The 14,162-nt window shown below is 40.5% G+C and overlaps 1 protein-coding gene across 5 annotated transcripts in view; it reads left to right on the forward strand.

The window, feature by feature from the left end:
- The window catches only part of dpf1 (D4, zinc and double PHD fingers family 1), a 181,374-nt gene that overhangs the window by 50,929 nt on the left and 116,283 nt on the right, over positions 1-14,162 (forward strand). For all 5 annotated transcript variants that reach the window (XR_004560015.1, XM_034167881.1, XM_034167880.1 and 2 more), the window contains exons 4-6: positions 3,534-3,641; positions 4,029-4,156; positions 9,988-10,077. Coding sequence is in view for 4 of the 5 variants with exons in the window: in XM_034167881.1 (XP_034023772.1) it covers positions 3,534-3,641; positions 4,029-4,156; positions 9,988-10,077 (326 nt within the window). In the remaining variant the exon portion in view is untranslated. The remainder of the gene's footprint in view (positions 1-3,533; positions 3,642-4,028; positions 4,157-9,987; positions 10,078-14,162) is intronic.

The raw sequence follows: 14,162 nt of genomic DNA on the forward strand, positions 1-14,162 counted from the left end.
TTTAACAAATTGTGCACAAAACTGACTTTTGAAATTGTCATGCAATAAATGCTATACAGCACAGTGACTTAGTGGTTAGCACTATTACCTCACAGGAAAGAGGTCATAGGTTCAATTCCCACCTTTCTGTATGGAGTTTGCATGTTCTTCCTGTGTTCCCTCCAGGTGCTCTGGCTTCCTCCCATATCCAAAGACATGCAGGTTAGATGGACTGGAAACATAAAATTACCCGTAGGTGTGTGTGCGGGTGTGAATGTGTTTCTATGTGGCCCTGTGACAGGCTGGCGTCCTGCCCAGGGTCAGTGATGGGCACAGCTAAAAAAGTTAGCTTCGATAACAGATAATTAGCTAACTGAAAAGTTATCTTTTATAAAGCTAAACTGATAAACCACCCAAAAATATATCAGAAGTTACAGCTAACCGATAACTCTCAGTATTGTTTCCCGTACACATGCAACTACTAACAAGCTGATTTTGATTTTTAACACCATGATCACTTCTGTTAGCGTCAAAGGCAACCACAGACCCAAACAATGAGTCAGCACTTGTATCTCTGCATCCTGCCCACTGCTGGAAGCTCCTGTTTACTACATAGCTTGTAGCAACAAAGCAGTTGAGAGGAGCCACAAAGCTCAACTCTCTACTGAATAGCAGTGTCGCTGAGGCGGAGGTCTTGGAAAATAAAACAGTGCTGACTTATGGTTTGATTTATGAATAAAATTAATATGGATAGAATAACTCCATTAATGTCAATTCTGTCATTTGTACAAAGTTAAAATATAACACATACATTTTAGTTTTAAATAATGTACTAATTCTGAAGTTTTGTAACAAACACAGACAGTTGCCAAAGGGATTATGGGTAAATGAGCCTCCACTAACACTGATTGGTTGACTCATTCTATTTAAAAACCAACATGTTAATGTGACATGACGTGTGTGTTGGTATTTAAATGTGTTTTTATAAAATATTCCATTTTAATTATATGTTACAAAAAGCAATTTGTAAAAGCCGTAACTAAGTCAAGTTGTGGTTTGACAACGGTCTGATGTAACTGGGGTCAAAATGCATAGAACACTGCCATCTACTGGTGCCCAGACGCTCAGACCTTACCCATAATCCTTTGAGTACAGGGTTTTTTTTATTACTCCCAGAGAGTTCTGCAGTTTAAACAACAGAATCCACGACGACATTTGTAAATGAACATTATACAACCAAAATGTATATTTTTTCTTTAGCTGCAGCAAGAGGCTGCAACAACTATCAGGCGCGCAAAGAATGATAATTTATGGGATATCTCAATACTTATGCTGCGTTCACACCGGGCGCGACACGAGCGACAGCAGCGACAGGTTGCCATGTAATTCCAATGGAAGGACGTGTTTTAGCGCCAAGTCACGCAGCGTGAAGCGACGCGAGTGAAGCGATTGGCGTATTTGTGGCGTGATATTGCGTCACGTTGCGTTGCCCTCCTCCCCAAGTTGAAAAATCTGAACTTTTTCATCTTGTCGCGCCGAGATGACCAATCAGGGACTGAATATGTAGTGACGTGGAGATGTCTGGAGTTTGACTGAAGATGTGAACATGTCCTGTCTCTGGTAGCCAGCCTGTGAGCAGGACCTATGTCTCTTTTGTCCTTTATGTCACAATTATGACAAAGTTTTTGGAGCGAGCAGCAGCCTCATAGCAGGAGGAGCGGAGGTTTTTTTTTTTTTCTTTAACATGTGCGTGCAAGCGAATCATCTGTGGAGATTGTTTTACTTATTAACTACACAGATGTATAATAAAACAAATGGTGACTGGTTTCTAAACACAATTATGACAGAGTTTTTTGGGGAAGAGCGAGCAGCAGCCCCGCAGGAGGGGGAGCGGAGTTTCTTTCTTTTTTCTCTTACGTGCATGCACGAGCGAATCGTCCCTGAAGATTATTTTATTAAGTAACTACACAGATGTATAATACTTGGAGAACAAATGGTGACTGCTTTCTAAACACAATTATGACAGAGTTTTGGAGCGAGCAGCAGCCCCACAGCAGGGGGAGCAGAGGTTTTTTTTTTTTTAATTGTTTACATGTACGTGCGTGAACGGGACAGGAGGTCCTCAAACTGGGTCCTGCAGAGGCGGAAGGACCGCTGAAAGCGGCCGTCATCCAGACGCAGCTCCTGCAACAAATGATGATACTCCCCGAATCGTTAACGTCTCATGACGTTTGTCAGCTTTCCACAAGAACTCACTTCATGTGATCAAGGTCCGTCATGTTAACTTGACTGACAACCGGAGCCGGCGAGCGGAATGGAAGCTCCTCCTATTTAGTGACGCATTGGGGCGAATTTTCGCAGCCAAAGCAGAGCGACACACCGGGCAATGGTGGCGCGTCCGTCACCACGCGACCGAAGCAAATTTGTGGCGTCTGGTCACACCCGGTGTGAATGCGGCATTAGGGCGAATACTGCCATGAACACTACTGGCCAGTAGATGGCAGTAGAGACTGTAGAGCAAACAGGAAAATATTGGAGAAGCAACCTGAGCTTCTTCTGACATTTAAAACAAACACAATAACAAGTAACGTCTATAAACCAAGAGAATATATTCATGAGAGTTTCAGGCACAATATAGAAAGAGTTTGCACTTTAACGCCCTGTTTATTGTAATAAATATTTTTTATTAACAAACAGACGTATATTTTATCTGTGCATAATAAAATATATAAATTAAAAGAAAAAAGTTTTATTAAGTGTTCTTACCTTAGAAACAGACGAATGCGGTTAACGGAGGTGAAGGTGGAGAACAGAGGGATGGAGGTTTGCACACACTGTAAACATAAACTAAACTTAAACTGTAGATCCTTAAAAGGATCATACAGACGTAACTTTAATTGTAAACTTGCAGGTCTTTGGACCCGGAAACAGATTTATCACGTGATGCGTTACGTCAGAGCTTAACAACCGGATAGAGCAGTTTTCCTGCTACAAAACCTTTAACAAATAAGTGCTGAAATCTTTGATATCAGACTTAATGAAGGTTTTTAGCTGTTAATGCTTTATTCACTTCACCTGCAAAAACATATTACCGATCTAAAAACTATCGGCCCAAAATTTATCAGAAGATAATTGGTCCGATGATGCTTTTCAAAGTTATCTGAGCTAATCCGATAATGAAAACATTAGCTTTGATAATTAGCGGTTAGCAGATTAGTGGAACTGTGCCCACCACTGCCCAGGGTGTACATATGACTGCTGAGATAGCTCCAGCCCCCCACCACCCAACCTTGGATAAGCGGTTGAAGATGAGTGTGTGTGTAAATGCTAAAAATAAATGCTCTACAAATCATGGCTATACGATAGCCATTAGTCTCAAATCATTCTTTAAATCAGGATGGTTTTCACTCACACTGATGACATCATCAGGGGATTTCCTATCTTATATTAGTCAACAAAATTAGTCTGTGTTGAACACAAGGCCCCTTCTTGGCCTGCACCATGCAGGTTTGACACCACTGATCTATGTGTGTGTGTCTCTTTCTTGGTTTCAGGTCATGCACCAGGTCAGCTGTACACATATCCTGCCCGCTGCTGGCGCAAGAAGAGACGGCTAAACATCCTCGAAGACCCACGCCTTGTACCAATTGAGTTCAAGATTGGTAAGACGAAATGGGACGGTCCGTTTAAGAGTTTAACTACTGGCTATACTGTGGAATCGGTTTTACACTCTGTCTAATACTATGAACTCTTCCCATCTGCTCAAAGTGATGTTCATCAGTGAAATCACCTGCTGGAGTTGGTGGTTACAAAGAAAACCTGCACCCTCTAGGCCCTTTCTGGAATCAGTTTGACACCTATGGTCTAATATGTAGATGAATCAGTGAATCAGGTGATATTTTACCGTAAACTCTGCAGAGGCTCAGCTCTCAATTCTGAGTGAAGCAGCTGAATTTGATCTGCTCGCGGCACCGTCGGCGCCACTGTGAATCCCAGCATGAACACGAGCCCGCTGCTGGTGTGTTATTTTGAGTGTTTTATTTCTCCAGACTACGAGGCCTCTCTGAAGAAGGAGGGGGGGATCCCGGACGGCCCCGTGCTGGAGTCACTGCTTGCCGGGGAAACCCTGGACAAGAAGGTAGAAACCAAGGAAGAAGAGCCAATGAGCGAGTGTCAGGTGAGGCAGACCTTCATTTTCTCTCTCTCTTTCTTTCACTGCAACTTCTCCTCAGTTCTTTGTTGTGATGTGCCTCCATTTTTTTGTTTGCTTCCATGTCAGACTGTCTATCCTCTTTTTTACGTTTGTGTTTCTTTGTGCGTCTCTGCCTTTGTCTCTCTCTGTGTGTTTTGCTATTGGCACAGGCTCCTGCGGCTCTGACATCTCCCTCCTGGTGCCGTGCATGCGTGTGCTTGCAATGCAGCCAGAGCCCACTTTGATACACGCCGTCTTCACATGTTTTTTCCCCCCCAGTGGCAGCAGAGAGAATCTGATGCGTCGCGACGCTAGCATCCATCTCTTTGTCACTTTTGTCATCTTGTGCACCAAAACGCAGTGCGCCTGGAAGGTTCAGATCGGCAACTAATCAATCAATCAGCATTCAGCCTGGAGCCATCAAACAGTGACCGTTCAAAGTTCAGAAACCCCTGAAGGTTTCTTACCCTTTAATTTAGTCTGTCTGCATCTTATGTCCACTTTTTAATGAATATTTTTTAATCTCTTTCTGCTGACACGTAGTAAAAACCCTGTTCTCAAGTGCACTGTGATTTATTTATGAGCCTCACCAAGGGGTTTGCATTTTCATCCACATCTTTTGGCTTGTTGATTTGTTTGCAAGATTATTGAAAAAAAAAAAAATAAAAACACTGTTGAACTGATTTTTCATGAAACAGCAGAGGGGTGGGTGAGGGCCTGGAGCCCAATGAATTTTGGAGTGGTTTCAGGAGGTTTTCATATTTTTTCCCTGGTGAACATTGAGTGATGAGACTTTTTTGACATTATATAATTTTCTCAAGGAATAATGTGTAGATTTCAATGAAGAGAATCAGGCATGTTTAATGTGTTATTATCTGTGACTGTCTTCTGTTTGGTGCAGATTTGATAATGATCTGGAGTCAGTGGATCAGATTACAAATTTACTTGGGGGGGCTTTATTTTCAGAGAATTTTTGTTTTCCAAAATTATGCAACTATTGGTCTGCACTCTAAATCAAAATCAAATCAAATCAATTTTATTTATATAGCGCCAAATCACAACAAACAGTTGCCCCAAGGCGCTTTATATTGTAAGGCAAGGCCATACAATAATTACAGAAAAACCCCAACGGTCAAAACGACCCCCTATGAGCAAACACTTGGCGACAGTGGGAAGGAAAAACTCCCTTTTAACAGGAAGAAACCTCCAGCAGAACCAGGCTCAGGGAGGGGCAGTCTTCTGCTGGGACTGGTTGGGGCTGAGGGGAGAGAATCAGGAAAAAGACATGCTGTGGAAGACAGCAGAGATCAATCACTAATGATTAAATGCAGAGTGGTGCATACAGAGCAAAAAGAGAAAGAAACACTCCAGGAACCCCCCAGCAGTCTAAGTCTATAGCAGCATAACTAAGGGATGGTTCAGGGTCACCCGATCCAGCCCTAACTATAAGCTTTAGCAAAAAGAAATGTTTTAAGCCTAATCTTAAAAGTAGAAAGGGTGTCTGTCTCCCTGATCCGAATTGGGAGCTGGTTCCACAGGAGAGGAGCCTGAAAGCTGAAGGCTCTGCCTCCCATTCTACTCTTAAAAACCCTAGGAACTACAAGTAAGCCTGCAGTCTGAGAGTGAAGCGCTCTATTGGGGTGATATGGTACTATGAGGTCCCTAAGATAAGATGGGACCTGATTATTCAAAACCTTATAAGTAAGAAGAAGAATTTTAAATTCTATTCTAGAATTAACAGGAAGCCAATGAAGAGAGGCCAATATGGGAGAAATATGCTCTCTCTTTCTAGTCCCCGTCAGTACTCTAGCTGCAGCATTTTGAATTAACTGAAGGCTTTTCAGGGAACTTTTAGGACAACCTGATAATAATGAATTACAATAATCCAGCCTAGAGGAAATAAATGCACAAATTAGTTTTTTCAGCATCACTCTGAGACAAGACCTTTCTAATTTTAGAGATATTGCACAAATGTAAAAAAGCAGTCCTACATATTTGCTTAATATGCGCATTGAAGGACATATCCTGATCAAAAATGACTCCAAGATTTCTCACAGTATTACTAGAGGTCAGGGTAATGCCATCCAGAGTAAGGATCTGGTTAGACACCATGTTTCTAAGATTTGTGGGGTCAAGTACAATAACTTCAGTTTTATCTGAATTTAAAAGCAGGAAATTAGAGGACATCCATGTCTTTATGTCTGTAAGACATTCCTGTAGTTTAACTAATTGGTGTGTGTCCTCTGGCTTCATGGATAGATAAAGCTGGGTATCATCTGCGTAACAATGAAAATTTAAGCAATGCTTACTAATAATACTGCCCAAGGGAAGCATGTATAAAGTGAATAAAATTGGTCCTAGCACAGAACCTTGGGGAACTCTTATTTTCTTCAATTAATGATGAGTAGTAAGATGTCCTAGCTTTACGGAGGGCTTTTTTTTATAGAGCAACAGACTCTTTTTCCAGGCTAAGTGAAGATCTTCTAAATTAATGAGACGCCATTTCCTCTCCAACTTACGGGTTATCTGCTTTAAGCTGCGAGTTTGTGAGTTATACCACGGAGTCAGGCACTTCTGATTTCAGGCTCTCTTTTTCAGAGGAGCTACAGCATCCAAAGTTGTGCTCAATGAGGATGTAAAACTACTGACGAGATAATCTATCTCACTCACAGAGTTTAGGTAGCTACTCTGCACTGTGTTGGTATATGGCATTGGAGAACTCTTCTAAGGTTATTTCTAGTTTGATAGTCTGAGGTTTATTTTTCGGTTTATTGTTTGAAAAAAAAAGGATGAACAGATTTTTATGATTCAGGTGGGGCACTGAATATAAATACCTCTGTTAGACTAGAGGCCAAATGCCATCCGAATGAAAATTTGACCCACATTCTGGAGGTGTCGTGGTGCATTTAAGGACTTCGGCAGCAGTCTGAGAGCAGTCTAAACAGTCGGCTAACTTAATGTGGCTGCCTTGAATGTTTTGCACATGTTCATACAGAATGAAAATGGCATTCGAACCAATCTGATCACGTTTGTGTGGCAGTTCAACATGATCTGCCACATCCATGAGTGCATATGCATGCACATATATATATGCACTTCTCGCCAGCGTTATAACAGCATGCCTGAAAAAAATGATGCTGCAATTGGGCCGTTATGCTGTTTCTGAGGGTGTGTAATGGAAAATGATCATTTCTCTACATTGATTATGGACGTGCTGGTTCTGATTTAGAAGCAGTGCATCCACGATTTATTCATCAACCTTTGTCAAATCCATTTAAAGGTGTCATTCATGACTAACAGGACTCTAATTGTCTGTTGTTGCGGGCAAGAAAAGAGAATCGTGGGCTGGTCACTTGTTCGTGGCCGACACCACAATTCAGTTTTGGGTGCTCTCAAGGGGATCAAGACTCTGGTGTCCTAGATTAGGGAATAAATAATCACTAACTAGACAACAGACTGTTGCTATCACTGCTTGTTCATGTGTGGTGGTTTGTTCTGGCATGTTTTATGTTGGGGCACCGTCTCCTCGGTGTCTCACTTCACAATTATTGCTTTCACCACTTGTCTTTCATTTTTGTCTGTCTTCGTGTTGTTTTGATGGTCGGTCCCTCCTGATAGAAGTTGTCAGTCGGCTTTGAGTAGGATCTTGTAGGGTGATCGGGAAGGGCTGATGGGGGTCACACACGCACACCACATTCACTCACGCACTACATACCTTCTGTCCTGCAAGAATAAATTGCGTATATGTGTATTAATGTTCATAAATGGTTCTGCCAATGTGGCATTTACCATTACTATATATGCAGACGGGGGAAAAAAAGAAAAGGAGAATCTCCACCGTTTAATTCACGCAGAAGGTTTTTTCCCGTTCCTCATAATGTGCCATTTCCGTGGAACTGTGCATAAGATTCATTGGTATGGATTGTCTGTGGGAGAACTTTTCCCATAGCCGCGTTCTCCTGCTGCAGAAGAACTTAGGAGAACCCCCCCCTTCTCCTGCGCTTGCTGCAGTGGTCGGCACAGCTAACCAAAAAACATTCAATAACCATTAATCAGATAACTGAAAGTTATCTTTTATGACGATAAACCGATAAACTGCTAAAAAATTTATCTTTATTACAGATAACCGATAACTATTAGTATTGATTTGGACGCAGCCACATCAGATTACACTGTCGGCATCTGATAAACCAGTTTCACTTTAAGCGCCGCAGGGGCTGCTGGGTAAATTCAAGGATCACAAACACAAAGAACACATGAAAAATGAATGAATAAAAAAATAAAACCCGAAACACTGTCATCATCTTTCAAAAGCAGTAAAACACACTATTAGAAGTCACAGTTTATCTCGGTATTAGCTACACCATCATTTACGAACTAAAAGCTACCGCTTTTTTCACACGCTTTGAACCCCGTGACTTAAACAACCTAAATACATCCATTAATGCATTGATTGGCAGAAAAAATACATGTAGTAAATATAAATTCTTACTTGTTAGTTTCAGTGGGATTCATCTGAATAAAAAATCCACATAAAACGTCCTTTTGTTAAAAATCCAAAACAGTGTCTAAACGTGAAGAAAAGTCCTTCCCTCTGTACACAGAGTGAGAGCTCCTCTCCCACACCGAGTATTGGCGATTAAATTACAGCCACAGATAAAATTAGTCTGTTTTGTTTTTGTGTCGAGTGGATGAGTCACTCTAGCATCCAAAGTGAACCTGAACTACACTACCCACAATGCTCCCTGCGTCGAGTGGCCAGTCACATTTTGCGCTTAATGATGACATCATTGGCAAGCGACAGGCAGCCAGTCTCCTAAAAACACAACAAACGGACTAAAATATTTGATTTTAGGGTTTACAAACATTTTTGACTGTTAAACTTTACCAGCAAAAAATGTTATCGGACTGAAAGTTATCGGAACTAAATTTATCGGAAGATAATTGGTCCGATGATGGTTTTAAAACTTATCTGAAAAGCTAATCCGATAGCAAAAACATTAGCTTCAATAATTATCTGCTATTGGATTAGCTGAACTGTGCTCACCACTGGCTTGCTGTGTGCCGCGCAGAGATAGCTGCAAACGCAGGTTTTGTAGAGGAGACTGTGGCCATTTTCCCCCTGAAAATTTTTAAATTCCTAGCTCTCTGAAACATTATTGCCTGCATTTTGAGGGCCAAATTTTGTTAAGTAGTATTAATATGTTGCATGACTAGACAATCAGGTAACAGCTCAAAAAACAGTTTTAATAACACTAACTCAAATCTATATCGGATCTGATCAAATTGAATCAAATCAAAATAATCTATTCTGAATCTTAAGAATTGGAATCAATACCCAGCCCTAGTTGTGTGTGTATGACACACAGCTACATTCTTGTCTTTATATTTCAGCCAGGAACAAGTGATGCCTTTCTTTCTCTAACCTGAAGAAGAAAACAAATCACACCCTCTTTTGTGTCGTGCTGAATGCAATGAGGAAATGTGTGTTACTATACATTATTAAATATAATGAAATGGTGACATATTTAAAGATAATTCCAACCTTGCTCTGTTTTTCCCCCCCTGTATTTTGTTTAAAAAGATCCTCATAACCCACATGGACAATCACAGCTCCCTGGTCGTCCATGTTTCTGTACAGAGTTAAGGTAGAGGCTAAAATGGCTGAAGGAAAAGAAAAGAACTCCAACTAGGCCAAATTTCCACTATGTTTTTCAGAATGATTTATTAAAAAAGTGTGCAGTGGGTCATTCCGGCACTCGCTTGCTTTTGGAGTTATGTTTTATGTCACTTCACTCTCCATTTCTCATTCATAGAAGTTGCTGGTTGGAGATTTTCCTCATGAGCTGGAAGTGGATGAGATGGAGGAAGACGTCCCAAAGCGCAAAAACCGTACCAAAGCACGAGTAAGACAACAAAACTTCTCTCTGCACATTCAGCAGCTACAATTATTGTTTTTTTCCTCTCAGAGATTGTGTTTTTCCAAGAAGACTTCCTGGTGAGCTCGTATCCAGAGAGGAAAGTGTTTTTGGTATCAGTGCATTATGATGAACTGAAGAACGATCACTGAAAAGAGAATATGAAGATCAACCTCAGAGATACACAGTATTGTGCTGAATGCACCAATTAATTGTATGTTTCATTTCAGACAGGCTGTAAATACAAGACAAGTTCATGCTTGTGCACGTACACATGCTGCTCTCAGTGTAACCTTGAAAGATTCAAAACATTTTGTTCATTACTTTTGGTGACGTAATGATGCCCAATGTAGCACATCATATCATCTTTTTGAAAGGGACAATACTCCAAAACACAGGTGTTACAAAGGTTTCAAAACATTTTGAGTTTGTCATCACTAATATGCAGTATTGATGAAAACCTTTGGTATTATACCCAGCCACACCCTTTATCTGTTTTTTAATTCCGGTTTTACTTTCCTGTTCTGTTATATATTGTCGTCGCTAGCTTAACTTGTCAGTTGACGCTCACGTGAAGGGTTTAGCACACAGAGGAGCACACGGGTGTTCAGGTGGCAGATAAACTATTTGTAAGTTTAAACCACAGATTTCTCTAATTTTCCATAATCCATCCAGCACCCACTAACCATCCAGCAGGGGGCAGATACATCTACCAGATATTACATAAACAGAGCAAACATTTGTTTTCAGTTGATCTGGTACATCAGAGTTAAGCACCAACTAATTAATTCATCTTTGTTATGTGCTGTTTTATTTTGGTGAGTTACAAGATTTATTATTTTTGAGTTATTGCCTACAAACTGTCAAACACAGCAGAAAGGTCCCAGGTTCGCTTTCACTCTGGTCCTTTCTGTGTGGACTTTGCACGTTCCCCTCATGTTTGTGTGGGTTCCCTTCAGGGGCTCCAACTTCCTCTCATGACCAAAGACGCGCAGGTTAGGTGGATTGACGACTCTAAATTGACCAAAGGTAGACCAAAGAGTATGCCTGTCTCTTTGTGTCCGACCTGCGATAGACTGGCGGCCTGTTCAGGGTTTGGACCCTGCCTCTCGCTTAGTGAGTGCTGGGATAGGGTCCAGCTCCCCTGTGACCCTTAACTATATGTACAAGCACTTAGATTGAAATTTCATGATACATAAACACAACCTGTGATGAAGAATCCTAAGTGTGTGTGGTGGGTGTTATCTTGAAGTTGCACCAAATGGATAGTTAGGGTACAGATGATACCCTAAAATATTCTCACACTTTACTTTGTCCAACATACAGTGGTATGTAAAAGTTTGGGCAGCCCTGATGATTTCCATGATTTTCCTTTATAAATCATTGGTTGTTTGGATCAGCAATTTCAGTTAAATATATCATATAGCAGACAAACACACTGATATTTGAGAAGTGAAATGAAGCTTATAGGATTTACAGAAAGTGTGCAATAATTCTTTAAACAAAATTAGGCAGGTACATAAATTTGGGAACCCCAACAGAAAAAGTTAATCAATATTTAGTAGATCCTCCTTTTGCAGAAATAAATGCTTCCTATAGCTTCCAATGAGAGTCTGGACTCTGGTTGAAGGTATTTTGGACCATTCTTATTGACAAAACATCTCAGGTTTGTTGGTTTCTGAGCATGGACAGCCTGCTTAAAATCACACCACAGATTTTCAATAATATTCAGGTCAAGGGACTGAGATGGCCATTCAAGAACGTTGTACTTGTTCCTCTGCATGAATGCCTTAGTAGATTTTGAGCAGTGTTTAGGGTTGTTGTCTTTTTGAAAGCTCCAGCCCCGGCGCAACTTCAACTTTGTCACTGATTCATGAACATTGTTCTCAAGAACCTGCTGATAGTGACTTTTGTCAAAAAGTCTTGGAATTTTCAAACTCCAACCATTTGACCCCCCCCCCCCCCCCCCCCCCACACACACACACACATTTTTCCCCAAAAGCAGAAGACATTTGCAGGACACCTTCTGTCCTCTCCCCGAGTACACAGTTTTAGTTACATCTGTGAGAATCTCTGGTAGGCACATCCTAAGAAATCAAAGTAGAGAAAAAAAGCAGAGAAAAAACGAGCACTCACAGGGACCAGGAGTCCCCGATAAGGGAATTGTTAAGCAAAAAGGCTATTAATGTCAATGGATCGAATCATTTCTTAAGGATACTCGAAAAGAACCGGTTCCTGGCACACAGCCCTAACAGCAACACGCTTTTTATTTATTTATTTTAAAAAAAATAAAACTCACATTAAAGACTCACTATTATCTTAGTTAAACACCTAAATACCTAAGAAATGTCACTTTTTGTTATTGGAGAACTCGGAATAGCTACACTCTATTTTATTGTGTGTGTGTGTGTGTGTGTGTGTGTGTGTGTGTGAGAGAGAGAGAGAGAGAGAGAGACATTTATTTATTTTTTTGAATTGTCAAGGATTGTTGTGGTGAACTAATTTTACAGAAGGTAAATTTTAACATACAATATATTTAAATCATGCAGATTAAACCTTTGAACAACTTTGACTTGATCTGCTTCTTTTTTTTTTGTGTGTACTTACTTTTTTGGGGCATCTTTTTGGAAGATAATCAAGTGCTAACAAAGTACTCTGAAAACGCTCTCTCTCTCAATCTCTTTCTCTCTCTCTCTCACACACACACACACTAGAGTTGCTAATTGGAGCTGTTGCTCCCCTGCTAGTTGTCATCAGTCTCCTGCTGCAAGTTGAGCTTTATTCTGACAGCAGATGATTATGGTGTGTGTGTGTGTGTGTGTGTGTGTGTGTGTGTGTGTGTGTGTGTGTGTGTGTGTGTGTGTGTGTGTGTGTGTGTGTGTGTGTGCGTGTGCGTGCACGTGTACTTAAACGTAGTGGGGATGAGGTTTTTATGCACCCTAACTGTATGTATGCTTACATGACAAATGTGTCGTTCAATCTCTTGTGCACTGAACAGAAATATTGATGCAACATTTTAGTGTGGTTAAGATATCGTTAAAAACCCACAAATGTATTTTCTTTTAATTTGTGATGATCTGCATATTGCTGTGTCATATCAACATGCTGTTTGTGGATCATTGTCATATCACAGATGTCTTTATTATGGGGGCTGGTGCTGCGCCAGATCATTTTCATTAGTGATAGTATTTTAGCATTTTAATTGTGTGACATTTCTAACACTAGTGTATTCTATAAGAAAAAAAATTGTGTTATTCCCCTTCACTGGAAGTGTTAATTTCTAACATTTAGTGTTTTCTTATGACATCAAAAAGTGTATTTTTCACATAATTTTGTTATTTCAGTTTCTGTCAATTTTGATGTCTTTTCATCACATCAGACATCATATTTTTCAAGTCTTCAACACTGTATTCCTGAATGTCTGACACTCCCATAATATATAAATATATAATATATTTTCTTCATATATTTGCACAATCTTGGTTTATTTTCACATTGTACCTGGTAAATACTGTACTGTGGAGTAGGTGGGATTTGAAATTAACTTCAGGCAATATTTTCATGCTTTGCATATGTTTTTAATAAGTGTACATGCATGCTGTAGACCGTGTACTCTCCAGACCGTGCAATAGTGTTTGGGTTTAATAAAGGTTTAATAATAGTGGTAGTATTTTTGCTTGCAAATCAGTCATGTCCTTGGATGAACACTAGTCCTCACTTCTTACCTAACTCTCACCTTTGGGTCCAAATAGTTGCTTGTACACAGCAGCAGCCACACCCCAGTAAACCGCATTAGACTGTGGGCTCAACTAGGTAAGGGTAGCACACAGAGAGATTTTCTGTGATGGAGTTTGCTTTGCTCCCATATCAGTGCACAAAGACTAGAAACTTCCAGAATTGACTGTTGAATAGATGAAACAATGACTTTAAGATTATAACCCCCCAAAACTGTTAGTGTGGAGCAGAACCAGGGCACACTGGTGGCAATCACTGCTGTGTAACTCATCATGGGGTTCAGTGTCAGCTAATCTGTTCTGACATTGCTGTCAATAAAATAGGTCCACCGTGCAAAA

The sequence above is a fragment of the Thalassophryne amazonica genome, chromosome 4, assembly GCF_902500255.1.
Source record: "Thalassophryne amazonica chromosome 4, fThaAma1.1, whole genome shotgun sequence".
Taxonomy (NCBI): Eukaryota; Metazoa; Chordata; class Actinopteri; order Batrachoidiformes; family Batrachoididae; genus Thalassophryne; species Thalassophryne amazonica.